The sequence below is a fragment of the Papaver somniferum genome, chromosome 5 (assembly GCF_003573695.1).
Source record: "Papaver somniferum cultivar HN1 chromosome 5, ASM357369v1, whole genome shotgun sequence".
NCBI classification, from domain to species: domain Eukaryota; kingdom Viridiplantae; phylum Streptophyta; class Magnoliopsida; order Ranunculales; family Papaveraceae; genus Papaver; species Papaver somniferum.
The window spans coordinates 45,495,615-45,517,142 of NC_039362.1; the positions used below are offsets into that span (position 1 = coordinate 45,495,615).

General features: G+C 36.3%; 2 protein-coding genes and 1 long non-coding RNA gene across 3 annotated transcripts; 1 reads left to right on the forward strand and 2 right to left on the reverse strand.

Annotated features, from left to right (window-relative positions):
- Nucleotides 1-659: 659 nt before the first annotated feature.
- LOC113281495 (ribulose-phosphate 3-epimerase, cytoplasmic isoform) lies at nucleotides 660-3,056 on the reverse strand. Its single transcript, XM_026530264.1, has 8 exons — nucleotides 2,786-3,056; nucleotides 2,455-2,459; nucleotides 2,237-2,299; nucleotides 1,998-2,104; nucleotides 1,675-1,772; nucleotides 1,464-1,556; nucleotides 1,342-1,383; nucleotides 660-1,065 (listed from the first exon to the last, which is right to left on the reverse strand). The coding sequence occupies exons 1-8, from the start codon at nucleotides 2,891-2,893 to the stop codon at nucleotides 910-912; spliced, it is 672 nt and encodes a 223-aa protein (XP_026386049.1). The 5' UTR covers nucleotides 2,894-3,056; the 3' UTR covers nucleotides 660-909.
- Nucleotides 3,057-7,370: 4,314 nt separating this feature from the next.
- Nucleotides 7,371-8,987, forward strand: LOC113277395. Its single transcript, XR_003324892.1, has 3 exons — nucleotides 7,371-7,804; nucleotides 8,155-8,524; nucleotides 8,627-8,987. It is a non-coding gene; the product is annotated as an uncharacterized LOC113277395 (long non-coding RNA).
- A 7,988-nt stretch (nucleotides 8,988-16,975) lies between these two features.
- LOC113278995 lies at nucleotides 16,976-17,533 on the reverse strand. The gene has a single exon (XM_026527710.1). It carries the CDS (start codon nucleotides 17,531-17,533, stop codon nucleotides 16,976-16,978), a length of 558 nt encoding a protein of 185 aa, XP_026383495.1.
- Nucleotides 17,534-21,528: the final 3,995 nt, after the last annotated feature.

Below are 21,528 nucleotides of genomic sequence, written 5' to 3' on the forward strand. Positions count from 1 at the left end.
CAGTAAATTATTTGAGGTATCGTAATCTTGTACAATGTAAAAGACACGAGCATAGAATCACACAACTTTCTTTATGCAATTATTATGTATTTTTCTTTTTAGTAATAATAATATACTCCCTTACTATCATTTTTTCCTAATAATACTTTCTCACGAAGAAAAATTGATAGTATCTATTTTCCGATTATGTATGCTAGATGCGAATTCTTCGTCATTACCCTTTTTCTATTGGAATTATCAATATTTGGTCGTTTGATGCCGCAGGCTGGCACTTATTGGAGCCTGTTGTGTGCTGTGCCAGAAAATTGTGTGCCGTGATATGATGTGCAGTGTTGTTTTTTCCTTTCTCTGGAAAACTTAGTAGAGGATAACAAGCAGCTCAGTGTATGATTAACCGTGTTGTGTTTGACATACTTATATTTTGTTTTCCAAAATAAAATCTTTTTACGGTTTTGCTATGGCTAACTTGTTGAATTCCTAAGGTAGTAAATAATCAAAATCAATCAAGAATTTGAGCAAATGTTGCTCGTCAAATTAAGAGAGAAAAATGGAAAATAAGAAATGGATACATGGTTTCCTGTTTCAACGGTTTACGTGAGAAGATATTGACACTCGGGATTACGGAAATGAAACCATAGGTTCTTTGGTAAGGCAAATGAGACATCAAACATATTATCTGCATAAGTGGATTTATTACTTGAGACGCCATATTTTAGGAACCCAAGGACTGTCTTATTAATCACCTCATCTACAGTACAATGCAAAAGACAATCAAAAAAATATTGCAATAGATACTGTTGTTATGAAGCTTTGATCCCATGCTAACTTAATAGTGTAAAATAGTGTCTTCTCTTAGAGGGATTAAGGATTATTGATAACCAAATAGATCACATGTGTTGTATATGTCTACTAACAGATTTGCTGGGACTCCACAACACTCTTTCTTAGAAGGGATATAACTTGGTCTGGTTCTGGTGCTCCAAACACAGAACTTCCTGCCACTATGCAGTTTGCCCCAGCTGTGGCTGCTGCATCAATAGTCGATGGCCCCAAGCCACCATCTACCTGCATAATAAAAGCAAATCGTACTTTAATGTCTGAATACTCCTATTGGATTTGTCATCAGTTGGTGGGAAAAGAAGACTACATCACATTATCAGTATCTGTACACATTTGGATCTCCATTAAGGATGTAATTTTCAAGTAGACTATATCGAGTAGTATATACCCAGCACAAAGTTCGACTGACTTTCAACAGAACTCCTGATAGGTATTTCGAAGACCCTGTGAGGTTGAATCTCACTGTAAAACGGGAAGTGAAATTTAAATGCACAAACTCACCTCTATATCAAGTGCCGGGTACTTCTTCCTCAATGCACGAACCTGAACATCAAATAACTCAACAAAGGTTAAAAACACTTAACAAGGTTTTGATCTCGAGAATGCCAAATAGATAAGGGCACCTTATCCATCATCTCTGGCATGAACTTTTGACCTCCAAATCCAGGTTCAACTGTCATGACAAGTACCATGTCAACAGGGTTTTTAGCGTCAACCTGAGTTCATTAACAAAACAATATCATTATTAAATTCCTGGCACCAGTTCAACAATAAGAATATGGTAAACAGAAGAGATTTAAGAACTAAAAAAAAAAACGAGATAGCAGCACAAACCAGTGGATAAACTTCTTCGATTGGAGTTCCAGGCTTCAGTGCAACCCCAGCACGCATGCCCTTTGCCTTGACTTTCTCGATAATTTCTTGCCAATTATCTGCAGCAGGTTCCATGAAATTTGGTCAATTCAACTAGGTATCCACCTACAGGACTTGAAACAATGTTCCAGATCTTAAAGACGAACACCAGCTTTTGTGTAAGGGAATGTTCCAACTCTCCCAATTATAGAATGCCCTTAACCTATATGCTGATATGGCAACAAGTTATTTATTTCCATCACCTTGTGAGAGGGATATACTTAACCAGAAACATTACAACACACCTTTCGACGCCTCAACATGAAAAGTAAAACCTGAAGCACCAGCTTTTCCTAGAGGTTCCACGTAATCAAGAGGATTTGTGACCATAAGATGACAGTCGAGATATGCCCTACAAAAAAGACACGAAACCAAACTGCATAAATTACAGTAGAGAATTTCTAATTTTTCAAATATCTTCACACATGCACGCATCCCAAAAAAAGAAGATAAAAGGATGAGCATGAAAAGAAGAAAGTGTTACTTTGTGTGCTTCCTTAAACCCTCAATTACCGGTGCTCCGATGGTAAGATTTGGGACAAAATGGCTACAACGAATCAAACAAGAAATGTCAATCACATATTATTCCAAGTCACACAGAGGTAACAACATTTAAGGTAAAACACAATGAGTGTACAATTCAACATTAACGATTTAACGCTTCCACGGACTTCAAACACTTGAACAGTTGTTAAAACCTACCCATCCTGCAAACACAAAAAAAAAGAAAACATAAAAGAGGAGCTACTATTAGCTTCACTGCAACTATACAGCATCATCACAATCAATCAATCAAACAATTTGAGACCCTCAAAATTGTTAGAAAAAGAAACAGACCGAAGCACTGAATTCAATTATTTTTAGTAAAAATTCGCATAAAGATTCAAACACTTTTTTATACTAAATGGGGATTATAACTGTTGAAACCCTAACTAAACGGTTTATTAGTGAAAACGGGTTCAAGATCGATTTAAGAACTAAAATTGGATAATGGGACGAGAGAAAAGAAAGAAAGGATAATATTGATGATTACCATGATGTCCATGTGAAGCCAATCAGCGCCAAATTTGATCATTTTTTCAGCTTCAGAAGCTAAATTTGCAAAATCAGATGAGAGCATCGATGGTGCAATCTTTGCCATGACTGTTGCTATTGATGGACTCTACTTCAAACTTTCAAGGTACGAAACAGAGAGACGAATGAATTCAACAAAGAGATGAGCTGAGGAAAAAGATCTTTAGTGCTGGGTGGTTAGGTGGGGTTGTGATTCCTACTGTGCGTGCACCTCATTATTTGATCAATGGTCCCTTTCCAAAGAAACCTGTTTCGAGGCAACCAAATTTTTTGAGGCATATTCATTAAAAGTTTGCTACATACACAACGTTGTGAACACCGAGAGGGATCCAACGGCAGAAAGGTCATCCTCTCTGTATTGAGATAGGGGTGGGTAGAAGTGGACCCCACACTTCCCTCACACGGTACATACACAACGTTGTGTATCTATCATTTTCGTATTCATTTAAGGAAAAAATACCTGGCGTTTTCAGGGACGACCCTGAAGGAATTAGGGGCGACTAAAAGGACGAAAATGGGTCACCCAAAACTAAAATGAAGCCACCCTTTATCTCAAATTTTTCGAAATGGCTAAAATGCCCTTCATAATCGGTAGACATTACTATAATCGGTAGTTTATCTTGATGCACGTTGGTTTGTTTTACGAAAATTATAATCGGTAGTTAAAATGGTATCTCGTGATGTTAATTATCTACCGATTGTGGTAGTATCCCCAAATTCAAATTTTTCAAAAACCAATGGAATTTTCAATTTCTCTATTTGCACAATCGATAGTATCGTGATGTTTATTGTCTACCGATTATATAATCGGTAGTCTCGTGATGTTCATTATCTACCGATTGTGATAGTAGCCCCAAATTAAAAAGTTTCAAAAACCAATGGAATTTTGAATTTCTCTATGTGCACAATCGGTACTTTCGCGATGTTTATTATATACCGATTGTACAATTGGTAGTCTCGTGATGTTCTTTATCTACCAATTGTGGTAGTAGCCCCAAATTCAAAATTTTCAAAAACCAATGGAATTTTGCTCTATGTGCACGAGTTTGTGATGTTTATTATCTACCAATTGTACAATCGATAGTCTCGTGATGTTCTTATCTACTGATTGTGGTAGTAGTCCCAAATTTAATTATTTCAAAACAAAGCAAAGAATAGAAGAACATAGTCACAATCGGTTGGTAAAACCAATACTATACTACCGATTATGAAGGGACATATAAATATTTTCCTACCTTTTTTGTCTAATTATTCGCCTCTAATATTTTCGGGGTCGCCCCTAAGAACGCCAGGAGAAAATAGAGTCACCAGGTAGTAAAACCAATAACCCCATATCACCGATATTTTATAATGACAATAATGCTCTTATCATTTATATTTTTTAAAATTTAAAATTTAATTTTAATTTTTGTTATTTTTTTTCAGTTTTTTAAAATGTTTTATGTGTTTATAAAACCTAGATCTAGGTTCGGCTGAGAACTTATCATTCGAACTTCACTCTTTAACTGTTGAACCTAAGTTCGGTTGACTCGAGCAAAAAATAGGACAACCGAACTTAGCATTGTTCTTCATAAAATAAAATTCGGCTAACATTTTCGTGTTTAATTATCAGCCGAACTGTTCATCAACACTTTCAGAATGAAGATCAATGAGTAATTCAGCTGATAATTCGTTTCAATTGTAAGCCGAACTTCACTATGTAATTAGTCGTAGATGATGAAAATTGTAGTCCGGTTAGCGTCAGTTGGTAGACAAAAGAGAAGAAAGATAATTAAGAAAAAAAATCTAAAATTTAAAATTAAAAAGTTGAATAATAATAAAAAAAATCTTATCAAAAAATTGAATATTAAAAAAATAAAAAAATCAAAGTAAAATAATATTTAAAAAAAAATTAATAAAATTGATAATAATAATCATAATAAAAGAAAATTTAAATACTAAGTAAAAAAGTTAATAAAATTTTTAATAATTTTTATTAAAATTAATTAAATTAAATAAGTATATTAATTAATTAATCAAGGTTATCTATGTAATTTAACTAGATTTAGACACCCCTAATCAACCTGCACTAGTTAGGGTAAGCATTGAGTATTCCTCAAAAAAAATTGGTATGCCTCAAAACAAGTTTCTTTCTAAAAAATTCTAAAAAAAAATAGCCCAAAGCTTGATTTATTTTTAAAACTCGTACGATTCGACTCGTGACTCTCCTACGATCCAGTTCAACAAATCATAAACCGATTCGACTCGTAAGGCTGAATCATTTTTCCAAGGAAACATTTTACAATGAATCATCCGAGTCATGGAACAATCCGTGTCTGATTCATCAAGTGAGTTGTACTTTTCCTAAAAAGATTTCAAGACAAGAAAACTCTAACCGGCAAATTTTTTGATCTCATGGCGCGAGTTCAAAATTGAATTCGCAGCTTAATATCTATTGGATGATGAAGATATGACATCGCCAAACCGTGGACTTAACCATTGTTATATATCCAGTTGTAAAACAATGTCCGTATCTTTACCGGATATGTCATATCTCAACTACAAAACTTAGCATCAGTTTTTATTTTTGTCGCCAATGTTCGGGATGTCAAATCTTTTTTTTTTTTTTATAAAAGCCTAGATAAATAAAGCTCCCACGTTGAACGATAAAAAAATCCTTGTTTTTTATTGGTCGAAATAGATCTTTTGTGGCTTTCGTGGAACGAGAGTTTTCGTGAGGACATTGACAACGTATGATTGGTTTAAAAATTACAAACTCAAAAGAAAAACTTAACTTACCATGTTTAAAATTTTATGGAAGTCCAATTTAATTCGGATTTCGAGTACATTATCATATTAGGACTTTATTTTCCAAATTAATACATAAAAAATATTAATTATAATAAAAATATGATTTCAGGTGAATTTCCTCTGTTGTGGCTAAAAGCTGAATCAAGCTCTCTTCTTAGAGATTCTGGCCCCACAGGAGAACATTTTGACCAATAGGAACACTTTGAGAAAATTTAGACCGATTGTGTGGGTTTACCTCATAAGAGCTTCTCTGATGGTCATATGGTCAGCTTCATATGTGGCATTATGGGAAGACATCCTTAACAACTAATATTCCTAAAAATAGGCAGTAAATATTCTCTTTCTCCAACCCATTTATTCGTATTCTTCTTTGTTTGCCTAGATGTCCAATTTATCCTAGCTTAATTGGGGGACAAACATTTTAATTGGGGGCCTTGCACTAGAGGACAAAAAGGTCACTCAATCCTAATTTGGGTCACCCTTTAAAAAATATTTTCTAAATGGCTAAAATGTCCCTAAATAATTAGTGATAATCTTAATTAATTAGTGATAATTTGATATAATTAGAGTTTGATTCTTTTTTTTCCAAATTTTTGTCTGCAATTTTGTGTCTGATTTTTTTTTTGCCCAGATCTGTATGAAAAGCCGTCATGGTATTGAAAATTTTCAGTGACGACCCTAAACAGTCGTTAATTTTTCGATTGTTTCAGTGACGACTCTAAACTGTCGAAGATTCATTAATGGCGGAAATGTACGGCAGTTTTGAATCGTCATAAACATAATCAATTCCCTGACGACCCTTTGGAAGAGTCGTTATTGTTTTAATTATGTATCTGATGACTGTAAATAGTCGTTAATGTTTTAGAAGTGTCGTTAAAAACAATCGTTAGTCTCTAAAAAGAGTCGTTATTTTCATCGTTAATGGCGGAAATGTACGACAGTTTAGAGTCGTCATATACGTAATCAATTCGCCGACGACACTTTGAAAGAGTCGTTATTGTTTTAATTATGTATATGACGACTTTAAACTGTCGTTAGTTAGGGTCGTCATTTGAAAAAAATAAAATAATCAAGAATAAAACAGTATATTCACAATCGGATTAATACGCCCCTGAAAATTTTGGGGTGTAAATAAAAAGTCATGGCCCCCGATTAGTTTCTTTGCCCCCCCCCAATCAAACGAGGCAATTTATTTACAGATAACCAAAACATTGTTTTCGTCCTCTTTCATTGTTCTATATCGTTCGTCTTGTTCCTTCTTTTCTGAGTGATTTACTTCAATTGGTCTTACTGTTTAGAAAAAACACGGAACATTAATTGAATCCCTCGTGTGCCTATTTTCATTGTTTGATGCCTCTCCTATGTTATAAGCCCTACTATGCCTCTCCTATGTTGAACCCTACGAGCATGCTTGAGTTAATCATCGATGATGATAGACAAAATCATCATACCCTTGACATTAAACCTGTTTATCTTTGAACAATAATCATTCTTAAAAAAAGTTTAACAAGAAATAAGGCACAAGATTGGTATATGATGAATTTATCTTATTAGATGTGCAATTGATTCAATGGATCTGTGTGAAAAATTTGGAGAACAAAAATCAGCGAAAGATGTTAAACCGAAATATGAGTTTGCAATTCTTTGGATAAATTAAAAATAATATTATTAAAAAAAACTGACTAGGATGGTAGACATCCTCTTGGTGAACCTCCAGAACAAGAGGTTGACGAAGAGGATGTCTACAAAAATCTATGTCATGTCATCTACATATTGGTTGAAGAGGTTAGGGTCAGAGAAGGTTTTTATGAAAAATGGATGTATATCCTATGTCGATAAAGACATTTTTACTCGCGCACAAGCTGTTGGAGAATCTCTAAAGTAGTTCCTTTTCTTAAACCCTAATTCGCAGTCTCAATTTTTTTACTGCCTCCTCTCATCCGAGTCCCCTCCCCTCACCGTTTTAGTTTTCTCGCGCAGTTTCTACTTCATTCTCCCTGATTGATCGTGTTCTGATTTAATCTCAGTTTCAGTCCACCAAAGAATATCTTTTGCTTTCTTAATTTTGTGTCACAGGTAAACGATTATGGAACGTAGGAAGAAATCCTAAAATCATAGAAACCGAGATTGTGAAGCATGTATTTATTACATGGGGAGCACAAAGACTGTCTTATTTATCACGAATCAGGTAAATTCTATTTAGATTTAATTCCTTTTAGTTGATGTAAATTAGGGTATATTGGTTTTTAAAGATAGGGTAGTCCTTCTGTTCAATTGATTGTTCAATTTTGTAAATTAGTCATAGTTTGAGTTTTTAGCCGTATATCCATGACATTATGGAAAACAATTTTCATGTGCGTTATAACTTCTATATCCGGATGTTTATTGCATAGCGACTCTTCTCTGTTCTAACTCGAACTTCTCCATGTTTTAAAGTGTTTATGTACTCAAGCGACAATTAAGGTACTGATGCTCTTCTCTGAGTTGTGAGGCTTCATCATTGATTAATTATTTGGTTTTGATGTTCTTTTTGATCAGTGATCCATTGATAAACCTCACTTTCCCCCTTCAGTGGACAAGCAACTAGACAACATGCTACGAAGACGGGACAAAAGTATTTGCATAAAAGTCGTATGAACCAGAGCAATGTTATGAGAATCTCCCAGCTGAACCAGTATGTGACCAATCGCTTAAGTAGCTATCGCCACTTCATTATAGTTGACGTTATGCTTCTAATATAATTTATATACATTCAATTCACATCCATTGCTTTGTGAAGTCAGAAGTTAGCCGTTTAAAAGAGAGTGTATTCTTACTGGGAAATTATTTGGGGAGATCAATCTTTATGGGGTTTGAAACAGGAGACGGAAATACTTGATAAGCAGCCTTTTTGACTGATAGAAACAAGGTAAGATTTACTAAAAATGTTTGTTTGCATTTTCGTTTGTTTGCATTTTCGTTTTTGTTTTTGTTTTTTGCTTTGCAGTAAAGGGTGAGTTCCGTTTTGTAGCAAGTCTTGAGTCGTCTCAAGTTGCGAGAACAACGGGTGGAGCTTCATCCTCCATTGACTAGAAGGGAAGCAAAACAAAGCGGAGAAGAGCATCGTCTGTTAGAGCAAGTCTTATGGTGGAAGAATTCCATTTTCCATCCCACCACAGTATTTGGAGTCGTTCATGGAGCTCAAGTCTAATGGTGGAATTACAAAAACGCTAATAGAAATAGCGCCTAACGCTAATAAGAATAGCGTTTTGAGAAAGTCAATAAGAATAGCGCTCATGGATAAAGAGAATAACGTTTTTATTTTTGTATAGGTCCACTAATAGTAACGTGGCAGAGCCACAGAATAGCAAAATTTCTAGGTCTACTTTGACTACTGCAACGGTATATTTAAAAGGATCAGACTAATTAAAACGTGACATGTGTACAAGAGTAATAATTTTATACCAAACTAAGAAACAGAATATGACGTAACTGTTGGCTAGTTTTGAGTGCGCTATTGTTATTGGCGTTTGACGCTATTGTCATTGGCGTTTTTTGTCTTCTGCTGCGCTATTTTCATTGGCGTTGAGCGCTATTCTCAATAGCGTTTAGATGGATTCCTAATGTTGTAGTAAAAAGGTTCGTAAGACTTGTGAAAGCAAAAGATTCTAGATTTAATTTTTAAACTAAAAAAATAGCAAACTCAAATAAAGTGATATCAAGATATTAGGAACAACCAAGACACTGATTCCACTATTACACATGAATAAATTATGGTAAATAATTCAAAACTCTAATTATCTTTTAAGTCTCTTATTTCTTAATTCATAAATAATCAGGCAAATTCTCAAAAATTAATTGTATCCCCTAAACATAGATTATCTAAACGAAGCATAACCTATCTAATTGAATCACAACTAATGAAGAAAATTTTGCAAACAATTAAAAACTCTGCAAAAGCAGTGATTGAGTGAATTATAAATTATAAATTAGAGAAAATAAATAATTACCAATTATTCATGCGTAAATAGCTTCCTCACTTCCTTGGTTGTGAGAGAATTAGCCGCTCATCATGTTGGAAACACGCTCAAAAATCATTATTATTGCTCAAAGGTGGTGTACAAATGATGGAATGGAGAGAAAATATTAAAAATCGGGTTTGTAACACTTATTTCTGTTACAAACCAGCTGTTACAGAGAACGATAAATGAGAACTGTCGCTGTCATTGTAGCTATACGACCCACGGCTAAGTGTCGTTGTCATTGTTGGAAAACGACTGTCCTGGTAAGTCCGTTCTTCGTGTTCTTCAGCTTTGCAGCAGCAGAAATGGAGTTTCTGCAATTTGATCTTCTCGACTATCTGGTGCTCTGTAATTCTCCCAAACTATCCTCTCTCCCCTCTTCTGTGCTACCCCAAGACGCTATTTATACACAACAGGAGATGAAAATCTCTTGTAATAACTCGCAATAATTCTCCTTAACTCTGCCAGCCTCGGAGATATTTTTATTTCCCTTTTCTTCTTCTTCACGCGTCTGTTACTGTAAACTATCCTTATTTGTTTTCTACACGTTTCTGCTCCAGTTTGGCACAATCCAAGCACAAGCATTACACGTCTAAATCTTGTGTAATCCCGTGATATACTCCTGCAAAACTCGTGTTTCTCTGTTTTCTTCCACGCGCGATTGTATCCCAAGTTAGACGAAACAAAACACATTACCATCCATGTTTGGTACGTCCAAGTCATCCCAGAAAATCCCAGCCATTGAATCTTTCTCTAACTCTTCCAAAATTCCAACCCTAAATGTTTCCGGTAACTGGACAAAATTCCGGTGAAACTCCATGGAATTCTGTTCCCATCACCGGTGATTATCCAGCCCAGTTCTTTCCATTATAATGACTATACCAAGCCTGTTTAGTGTTAAAAAGTCCAACAAGCTGAATTTGGCGATTGAATCTCCACCAATCAGCTCCGAAAATCCAACCCTAATCTGTTGTTCGTGATTATCAACTTTTCACGCCAAAAACGTTTTCAAACGAAGAAGAAAGGGTTGCCCCTTATCCAACAGCTGGGGGTGCGAATATCAGGTGTGTACCACTTAGTAATTGGGATGCCCCTTAACCACAGTAGGGGTCCGAATAACACGTGTTCTCCGGGGGTGCTCCGAGCAACTTTTTGAGCCGAATTTTCCATCAATATTTATTTCCAAAAAATACCTACAAACACACAAAACACCATAATAAGGACGAAAACAAGTACTAACAATACGAAACATTGAGGACAAATTAGACACATAAATGCGTCTATCAAATACCCCCAAACTTATTATTTGCTAGTCCTCGAGCAAAACTAAAAAAATAAATAAAACCGAGTTAATCTCGGGAGGGTTTACCAGAGGTGTACCCACAAAACCATTACTCCAGACCCTAGCTATCTACGCAGAACCTTGTAAGGCACTAAAGAATCTCCTTGGTTGGCATACAATCACTGACTACAGGAGGAAGTACCCTGATGCGAAATTCCAATTGTTGTACACGAGTTTGCTCTCAAGCATACTAAAATTCATTTAAAGTGACAGAGCTCTACTCAGATAGTTTCTGGACATCATAAACCGGAGTCAACCAATCACATGGAAAGATTAAGAAGATGGATAAAGAGAAAAAACTGATGGTTTAAAGTGAACGGTGTTTCCCATATCTGTCTGAAGGCCTCTGCCAAGATGAACCTATCCTAATGGACTGAGATACCGGTCTGACTAATATCAACACAACTGGCATATACAAGGGGACCAGTGGTCGATAAACCTAACTCTAGGTCAACACAACTGGCATATACAAGGGCACCAGTGGTCGACTTTATTGAATTTATTCCGGTTGGTCTGATGGTCTGGTCTTAATTCTCTCCATTATTATACAGAGTGCGCCAATTTTTGGCGCCCCGACGCGGACTTGTCTTTAGGCTAGAGTTTTTAGATTTTTTTTTTCTTTTTTAGGTTTTTTTTTTGTTCTTCTTTACGTTTTTTGGTTTTTGTATTTTCCTTACAGAATTTGGATTGGAGCGAAAGAAAATTTTGCCAAAGCTTTTGGTGAATACTTAAACACTTGGAGTAAAAGGCAAAGCGAAAGGAGCGAAAGAAGAAGATTTTTTTTTTTATAAAAAAAAGAGAGAGAGAAAAAAAAGAGATACATTTTTTTTTTTTAGACTTTCATTTTCCCTTGTACTTTATTTTTTGGACTTTGGACTGTAAACTTTGGGACATTATTTTTAAACCCTACAGAAGGGTAGTTTAATATTAAACTGTTTGCAGAGAAGGACGGCGATTACGATATTGCCTCGGCCCTTCGGGTTCGCACATGACATAGGAGTCGTGGCCCGAGTCGACTTCATCGGTTCATCCCCCGTCTGGAACGGGAGGTAAGCTTGTCGAAACACTCGCGAATCCCCTGCTAGCGAGTTACTGTATTCCTTCGTTTGCATATATGTCGAGGAACTGAATACGGCTGCTTTAATTTCCTAGTAAAGGGAAAGGACTGGCCATACAAGATAAGGGTTCGGATTTCATCACCGTTCTCTTCTTGCCCGCCTTAGGAAAACGATACTTATCGCGAATCTAAGCTTTAAAATTTGGAATAGAACGAGACCTATAGGGTAACGAGCTTAGTAGGAAAGTCGTTCAAAAATATTGGTTACCCTTTTAAGCATCCTTCGAAGTTCATGATGGTTTCTGTGAGTTGAATGCGTGACTATGCCGCCTTGTAATACTGGTGAGGCCTTGGGTATCAGAGCTCCACTGAGCTTCCCTCGCCTCTATTCAACTTACTTTGACTCGGATTGATTCCAGAGGGGTTTGCTTAAATTGTAACGAATTCCCTTTCGAAGGATTAGAAGCTGGTCTAGAAAAAATATAAGTGGAGCCATCATGCTTTTTGTTTGCTAGAAATCAGTAGGTTTGTTGTGGTGGAGTCAGTCTTGTTTCTGTTTGCTTAGATATTCCCTTCCTTTTAGGATTTTTCTTTGTATTTTTGTTTTTCTAGTGTATGCGCGAGGTTATTAGAGAGCGGGCTTGGAAAAGAAACGCTCTAGGTCGTTTGATTAGTGACAAACCTAGTAGTTCTTCTTGTGAATGCGGGGAGCTCGAAGACTCTTCTTTTGAGAGCCCTGTCTTTGGAAATTTCAGCTTTGAAAACTTGACAATTAGTGAAGAAAGTACTCCTAGTCCTTTGGTAGTGCCAGAAATGGCAACTTTGAAAGCTTTGTTAAACCCAACTAGGACCTCTCGTCCGTCTTGTATCAAGTTAGCTGAAACCGAGGCAAATTATGAACTGAAACCTGGGACTTTACAGATGCTCCCAATGTTTTTAGGAAAAGAGAATGAGAACCCATATTTTCATGTTAGGGAATTTGAGGAAGTTTGTAGCACTCTGAAAATTAAAAACCTAAGTGATGATGCGTTGAAACTTAGGTTATTCTCCTTTTCCTTAAAAGATAAAGCCAAATCTTGGTTGTATAGTTTTGCCTCTGAGTCAATTGAAACCTATGACCAACTTACTTCTGCCTTTATACATAAGTTTTTCCCAAGGCATACAACATCGTCTATTATGACACAAATCTGTACTTTTGCCCAACAAGAGGGAGAATCTTTATATAGGTACTTAGAAAGGTTCAATGACTTGATATCTCAATGTCCTCATCATGGTTTGGAGAAGGTTAGGTTAGTTCAGATCCTTTACGAGGGTTTAGATTATTCAACAACAACCATGGTTGAGTCCTTATGCACAAGTGGGTTTGAGAATAAAACTGTTGATGAAGCGATGACATTTTTGAGTGAAATCGCCGATAAGACCCAACAATGAAAAAATAGTAAGGAACCCCAGAAAATAATTCTTCTAAGTAGAGGAAATGTTAATAGGGTAGAAGGAACTTATGAGTCAGATGCCAAAATAGCAGCTATAGCCAAAAGGTTAGAAGCCTTAGAATTAGGTCATTCTAGTGGTAGTAGTGGAAGAAATGAGCCTTTTTGGGAAGGCCTTGCTGTTGAAGAGCAAGCCAATGCTTTTTATAACAACACTAAGTTTGATAACCGACAGAAGTTTGACCCATATTCAGAAACCTATAACCCTGGCTGGAGAAACCATCCAAACCTTTCTTGGTCCAATGGCCAGAATCAAGGTCAGTCTAGTAATGCTCAGGTTCCCCCAGGTTTTGGCTATACTAAGAATCCTTCAGCTCCGGCACAGTTTCAGAACCCTTCGGATAAGAAGAATATGAGTTTAGAAGAGTCTCTTGCTTTGTTAACTCGTAATACTGTGCAGTTTCAGCAATCTGTTGCTCAAGGTTTAGAAGAAAATAAGAGAATAGGTCAGGCTAACTCTCAGGCTATTTCCGAGTTGAAAAACCAGGTTAGTCAGATAAATGAGTCTTTAAGAGAAAGAGTAAGTTTCCTAGTCATACTCAACCCAACCCTAGAGGAATTAATGAAATAGGTGAAAGACCATCTGATCATGTGAATTCTGTTACAACCCTTAGGAGTGGGAAGAAAGTTGACAATAAGGTCACCATGCCTGAAAGTGAACATGCTTGTAGTTCACCCTTCTGAGCCAGAAAATGAGGAGACTGATAGAGTCTCTAAAGAGACCAATGAGGGTCGTTGAGCCCGGCTTTGTTCCCAGAGCCCCGTTCCCAGTGCTAGTTCCAACTAAGAGGGAGTCCAACTTTAATGATATATTGGAGGTTTTTAAGGAGGTAACTATCAACCTACCATTGTTGGATGCGATTAAGCAGATTCCCTTATGCCAAGTTTCTTAAGGACTTGTGTACACGAAAGCGTAAGCTTAGTCCAAAAGAAAACCTTCCTAGCTAGTCACGTGAGTTCCATTATTCAGAATACCACTACTCCTAAGTATAAAGACCCAGGGTCCCCTACCATTTCTTGCACAATAGGTAAATACTGTGTTGAGAAAGCTTTGCTTGACTTAAGATCCAGTGTGAATTTACTTCCATACCATGTGTACCTCAAGCTAGGACTTGGAGATATGAAACCTACCCAGACGACACTTCAGTTAGCTGATAGGTCCGTTAAAATTCCTCGTAGTGTGATCGAGGATGTTCTTATTGAGGTCGACAATTTTGTTTATCCAGTGGATTTTGTTATCCTAGATACCCAACCTGTCCCTGACCCAGAGAACCATATACCGGTAATTTTAGGTCGCCCGTTTTTAGCTACATCCAATGCGATCATTAATTTCGAATTTTTTTTTTTTTTGTTTGTATTATATGATTGTCTTTGGTAATATGAATTTTGAACGTTTTCATATTAGTAAGCTACCCTCTGAACTAGATGACTCGAGCATAGAAGAGGTAAACATGATAGGAACATTAGTCGAGGAGTCATTACCAAACACTTTGTTAGAAGATCCGTTAGAGAAATGCCTAGCTCACTTTGGGATTGATTTCGATGATAAATGTGATGAGGAATGCTTTGTTAGATTCAACCCCTTTGTTAGACACTAGTAACGGATGGAAACCTAAGTTCGAACCACTACCAGTTTCTAAGTATACCCTAGTTCCTTCGTTAGAAGAGCCTCCTAAGTTGGACCTAAAACCATTGCCAGATACCCTGAATATGTGTTTTTAGGCCCGTCTGAGACTTTACCTGTGATTGTTGCTTCCGACTTGGATAGTGATCAGGAAAGTAGGCTAGTGACCGTCCTTCAAAACAACAAGGAAGCTTTAGGGTGGACCATAGCAGACATTAAGGGTATAAGTCCTACTGTTTGTATGCATCAGATCTATTTAGAGGAAGATACCAAACCTTCTAGGGAGATGCAACGAAGACTAAACCCTAATATGAAAGATAGTTCGAACGAGGTTCTTAAGGTTAGATGCAGGCATTATCTACCCCATTTCAGACAGTAAGTGGGTCAGCCCCGTTCAGGTTGTTCCCAAGAAATCCGGTATTACTGTAGTCCAGAATGATAACAATGAGTTAATCCCGACCCGAGTGACCACGGTTGGCGTGTTTGTATTGACTATAGGAAATTGAACAAGGTCACTCGGAAGGACCACTTTCCCCTTCCCTTTATCGACCAAATGCTAGAGAGATTAGCTGGACATAGTCATTACTGTTTTCTAGATGGCTACTCAGGCTACAATCAGATCGTTATTGCCCCAGAAGACCAAGAAAACACTTTTACCTGTCCCTTTGGTACCTTTGCGTATAGACGCATGCCTTTCGGGCTATGTAACGCCCCTGCGACTTTTCAGCGTTGCATGATGAGCATATTTTCCGATATGGTAGAAAGTTTTTAGAGGTCTTTATGAATGATTTTTCAGTGTTTGGTTCGTCTTTCGATGAGTGCTTGCATCATTTGTCATTAGTGTTGACTAGGTGTAAGGAAATCTAGTGCTTAATTGGGAGAAATGTCATTTCATGGTTCGATCAGGAATTGTTTTAGGGCATATCGTATCTTCTAAGGGTATAGAGGTAGATAAAGCCAAAGTTGACCTTTCAAGACTTTACAGGTCCCAAAAAACCGTAAGAGATATTAGGTCATTCTTAGGGCATGCAGGTTTTTATCGTCGATTCATTAAGGATTTTAGCTTGATTTCTAGACCTCTTTGAAATTTGCTTGCAAAAGATGTTAAGTTTGTCTTTGATGATGCTTGTTTAGAGGCTTTTGAGAAGCTCAAGACTCACTACCGCCCCCATAGTCCAGGCACCAACTGGAACTACCCTTTGAGATCATGTGTGATGCTTCAGATTATGCTATTGGTGTTGTGCTAGGTCAGCGAGAAAACAAATTACTTCATGTGATTTACTATGCTAGCAAACTCTGAATGATGCCCAGTTGAACTATACCACTACCGAGAAGGAACTGTTAGCCATTGTGTTTTCCTTAGACAAGTTTAGACCCTATCTCTTAGGTTCTAAGATCGTCATATATACTGATCATGCTTTGAAATATCTTTTGTCTAAGAGGGATACGAAACCTAGATTGATTAGGTGGATCCTTTGTTGCAAGAGTTTTCTCCACATTAGAGACAAAAAGGGTGCGAAAATGTGTAGCAGACCACTTGTCTAGGCTAGTTGTTGATTCCCTGATGATTCCTTCCTATAAGGGATAATTTTCCTGATGAACAACTTTTCTTTGTTACACCAAGCACCTTGGTATGCGAATATAGTGAATTATCTTTTTACTGGTCGAATGCCCCAACATTGGGGTAAACAAGATCGTTCTAGGTTTTTAGCCGAGGTTAAGCACTTCTTTTGGGATTTTTTTTTTGCTGAATCACCCTTTTTTCATTTATTGACAAACTAAAAGAATACAAAAGTTACTATAAAACAATAAACAAAGTAGAAAAATTACAAAAAATAAGGAATCTTAAGAATCAATTTTGAAGTGACTAAGAATTTGGTTTTCATAGTCATTGTTCCACCTGACCCCTTTTATTCTGACACCATGATCTTGAACAATCTTCATAGCCCTGTGCTTGAAACCATGAATATTAACATCACCTCCTTCAAAGAAAACTCTGTTTCTTTGAAACCACAACTCCTTAATGACAGTACAAGCAGAGATTATCCATACTTCATCAATGATAGGACTGTGCTGTTTAGCTGCAGAAAAAAATTCTGAAAAAGAGTATGGCCTGGGAAATTGAAACATATTGCCAAGCCAATTCCAAACCTGAACACTGAATTCACAAAGCCACAGTGTATGCTCCATAAAATCCTGCTCTGATTTGCAGATACAACATCTAGAAGGCATTTCATATCTTTGTTTTCTTTTCATGTCATCATTCACATAAACTCCTTGTAGAAGCTTCCAAATGTTGCTGGCAATAGTTGGGTGCAAAGATTTCCTCCATATATAAGAAGACCAATCTACCTTGTCTTCCTTGTGTCTTATTTTCTCCACTTCCTTTGCATTATTAAACATTCCACTACTATGTAGGTTTCATATTATGGAATCATTTCCACTGTGAATATGAGGAAAGTTATCAATCTGTAACAAGTGCTGCAATTGAGGATGTATATTCCATTGATCATTAATGATTAAGTCCTGAACTTTCAACTGCATATTGTTATGAACAAAATCAGTATAACCAATTTCATTAATTAGTGGGGATGATCCATACCAGTTATCAAACCATACTGAGATGCTAGCACCATTTCCAATCTTCCAAGAGATGTCTTCTTGTAAAGTAATCCAAGCCCATTGCAAACCTGCTCTTACTGATGATAATTTCCATTTTGAAAACCATATACCATATTTATCTTTGAACTTGGCTGTAAAATGCAGAGCCCATTCATCTGATGAGTATACCAATTTCCACATCATTTTCATCAGCAAAATTTTGTTAAGAACTTCTAGCCTTCTAATACCCAAGCCACCTTCAATATATGGCACACAGGTTTTCTTCCAAGATAAAGTTTTGTACTTTCTAACCTCTCCATCACCTGACCATAGAAAGTTCCTTATTAGTTTTTCACATATCTTAATAACTGAAGATGGCCATTTATAAACTGCCATATTGTAAAGAGGGTAGCTGCACAAAACTGTTTTTACAAGAATCAGTCTATCATGAAAAGATAATAATCTTCGTTTCCAAGCTGCAAGTTTGCTCTGAAGCATAAGAACTATTGGACGGACCATTTCAGTAGTTACTCTTCCTGGAGCTAGAATGATACCAAGATACTTATCAGGAAAATTAGATACATCCATACCAACTATGCTGCTAATTTGTTGCTTTCTGGTTGAATTAGTACCATGAATGAAACACTTGCTTTTGGATTTGTTAATCATCTGGCCAGAGCTATGTTGATATTTGTCAATCAGCTTAAATAGACAAAAACAAAGTCTTCTTATCTCCATTACAGAATAAGAAAACATCATCAGCAAAAAATAAGTGTGTTGGATATATTCCATTTCTAACTACCATTGGAGTTATCTGCCCTGTATTAACCAAATTTGTGATATTTCTACTCAATACATCTTCCATCAAAATAAATAAAATAGGGGATAATGGATCACCCTGCTTAAGACCCCTATGCATTGAGAAAAAGCCACATGGTCCTCCATTGACCATTACTGATAATTTTGCAGATTTAAACATGGTTAACAACCAATCACACCAAGATGATGAAAATCCATATTTGTGCATAACATTAAGAAGAAAAGTCCAACTTACAGAATCATAAGCCTGTGATATGTCCAGTTTAAAAGCCACATTACCGCCTCTTCTCTTTTTCCTCATTTCATTTACCATCTCTGAAGCTAGAAGTATTTTTTCTTGAATGCTTCTTCCTTTAACATAAGCAGCATGTTGTGATGAAATTAACTTCTCCATGAATCCATTCATTCTGACAGAAATTATCTTTGTGAAAATTTTGAATAATACATTACTCAATCCAATTGGTCTATATTGACTTGCTTTCTTAGCACCTGCACATTTAGGAATGAGGTTTAAGAAATTTGAATTCAGGACTTTGGGGATAAATCTTCTTCTCCAACAAAATTGTATGGCATCTTTTAAATCCAATTGAATTATATCCCAGCAACTTTTATAAAAGGATCCAGGAAATCCATCTGGACCAGGGGCACTATCTGAGTCCATTTCAAAAACAATTTTCTTGATTTCTTCAGTGGTGGGAATGGAGTCCAACATTTCTTGGTATTCATCTGTAATAACTGAGGGAATAACATCAAGCAATTCTTCAGAAACATCAATATCTTGAGCTTCAAATTTTTGTTGAAAATGCTTGACTAAAGTATCTGCAATTTGAGATTGATCACTAATAATATTTCCATTTGCATCTTCTAGTTCACTAATTGTATTTCTTTCTTGTCTAATCTTCATTCTAGCATGGAAGTATGCAGTGTTTGCAGAACCATCTTTAATCCATTTTGCTCTTGATTTAAGTCTCATAAGAGTATTTGCTTGAACTTCTCTTGTTGCATGTTCATTTTGTGCTGCTACTAAGTTGGCTAAAAGATCTTCATTTAAGGGATTTTGATCAGATAACTCCATTGCTTTTTGAACTTTCTCTTCTGCCTCCTTAATTTTTGTATTAATATTACCAAATACACTCCAATTCCACTCACTTAAGAACTTTTTTTTAGCTTTTTTAGCTTCTGCATGAAAATAAAAGATGGATCACCAATAATATTCTCAGTCCATACTTTCTTCACTTCACTTAAGAATGATGGATGATCAATCCACATTTTATGAAATTTCCAGGGAACATTCTTTGGTCTGGGTATGCTTGCACAACCACATAATAAAGGAGCATGATCTGAAACTATCCTCAATCCAACCTTATATCCCCAATCACCATACTTCTGTAACCATAAAGAATTGAAAACAACTCTATCTAAAACACATAGGATTCTTTTTGTTCCTTGTTGACAATTGGACCAAGTGTATTGATGACCTGTACTAGGAGCTTGAATTAAGTTACATTCATTAAGGCAATGAATAAAATCCATCATTGAAATTCTGTTTGGAGCTTTACCACCAAATTTCTCTTCAGGTGAAATTATAGCATTAAAATCACCTAAAACAACCCATGGTTTTTGTAGATGACTAATGATTTCCATCTCTGACCATAGAAACTTTCTTTGACTCTTTTTAACATGAGCATGAACACCAGAAACTAATACTTCACCAATACTGACAGTTACCATTTGGATAGACATTGAAATAACTTGAGGAGTAGATAAAGAAGCATTCCAGAATAACCATAAATTACCTTTTGTAGATGAGGTTGAATTATATATTACCATACTTTTCATTCCAGGGAGATTTAAATGACTGCAAAAAGAAGCACTACAAGAAATTTTTGGTTCTGCAACCCGAACTAGAGATGGGTTAAATTGGTTCACCAAAGACCTTAGTTTATTCTGAGCCCTAGGTCTTCTTAGGCCCCGAATATTCCAATATATGATCTTCATCTTGGTGGTGGAGGATTTTTGGTACCTCCCTTACCATGATTTTGTCTGAGATTATGTTTCTTATTTGTAACAATTGGATTACCACCTTTAGCTGCACCTGGAGAATGTTGAGAAGTGGAAGAAGTAGAAGTAGGATTAATCACTTTCTTTTCAACCACTTTTGACCATGAAGTAACCTTAACATTTTCATCAGAGACTGTCCCTGTCTTTCCATCTACAAATTTGATTTGAGGAGTTTCTACAACATCAGCTGTCTTATCTTCATTAACCACAGTATCTTCAAGAATATTTTCTTGAACACATTCAAGAGGACTGAATCTCCCAGTAGTAGCATTGTGAATAATTTGATGAACTGAAACTGTTGGAGTAACATGAATTGTATGGATGACAGAGTTTTCATTGTCATCTGCTGATGTATCACAAATTTCAAAGGGAAATGACCTAGTGAAACTTGCTGAAGATAAAGCATTCAAATTGTTTGTTGAACTTGATTTAGGATGCTGAAGAATTTCTGAGGAACTCTTAGGCTGTTGTGGAGTAATTATGTTTTCTGAATTAGTTTCATTCCTTTTTTCTTTTTCTACTCTACAGTCTTTGATAAAGTGACCTACCATTTTGCAGCTACTGCAGTATTTTGGACAATCTGGAATGAAAACATCTTGAAAAAAACCCCTATATCTAGTCCCAATCCATACGTTGTTTGGAACTGAAGAAGCAAAATCTACCTCAACCAAGACATTTGCATAATATCCAACATAACATTTAGCTGTTGCCTCAACAATTTTAATTGGAGTTCCTATTTCTTTACAAATTTTGAACAGAATTGATTCACTCCAGAATTCAAGACCTAAACCTGGAAATATCACCCAAACAAAAGCCTTAGAAGTTCTTTGACTGGTAGGTCGAAAATTATACACCCAATTTCTAACCTTCAAAATTTGATCTGTAACTTACCATACTTGAGACTTGATGTAGTTACG

What these genes read in the sequence shown, in the direction of transcription:
- LOC113281495 (XM_026530264.1), bottom strand. Translation starts at nt 2,893, where the DNA reads ATGGCAAAGATTGCACCATCGATGCTCTCATCTGATTTTGCAAATTTA. An exon ending in GGTTTAAGGAAGCACACAAA is followed by an intron (nt 2,105 to 2,236) that starts GTAACACTTTCT and finishes TCTTTTTTGTAG; the next exon opens with GGCATATCTCGACTGTCATC. An exon ending in TCATGTTGAGGCGTCGAAAG is followed by an intron (nt 1,773 to 1,997) that starts GTGTGTTGTAAT and finishes AACCTGCTGCAG; the next exon opens with ATAATTGGCAAGAAATTATC.
- LOC113278995 (XM_026527710.1), bottom strand. Translation starts at nt 17,533, where the DNA reads ATGTTTAATAATGCAAAGGAAGTGGAGAAAATAAGACACAAGGAAGAC.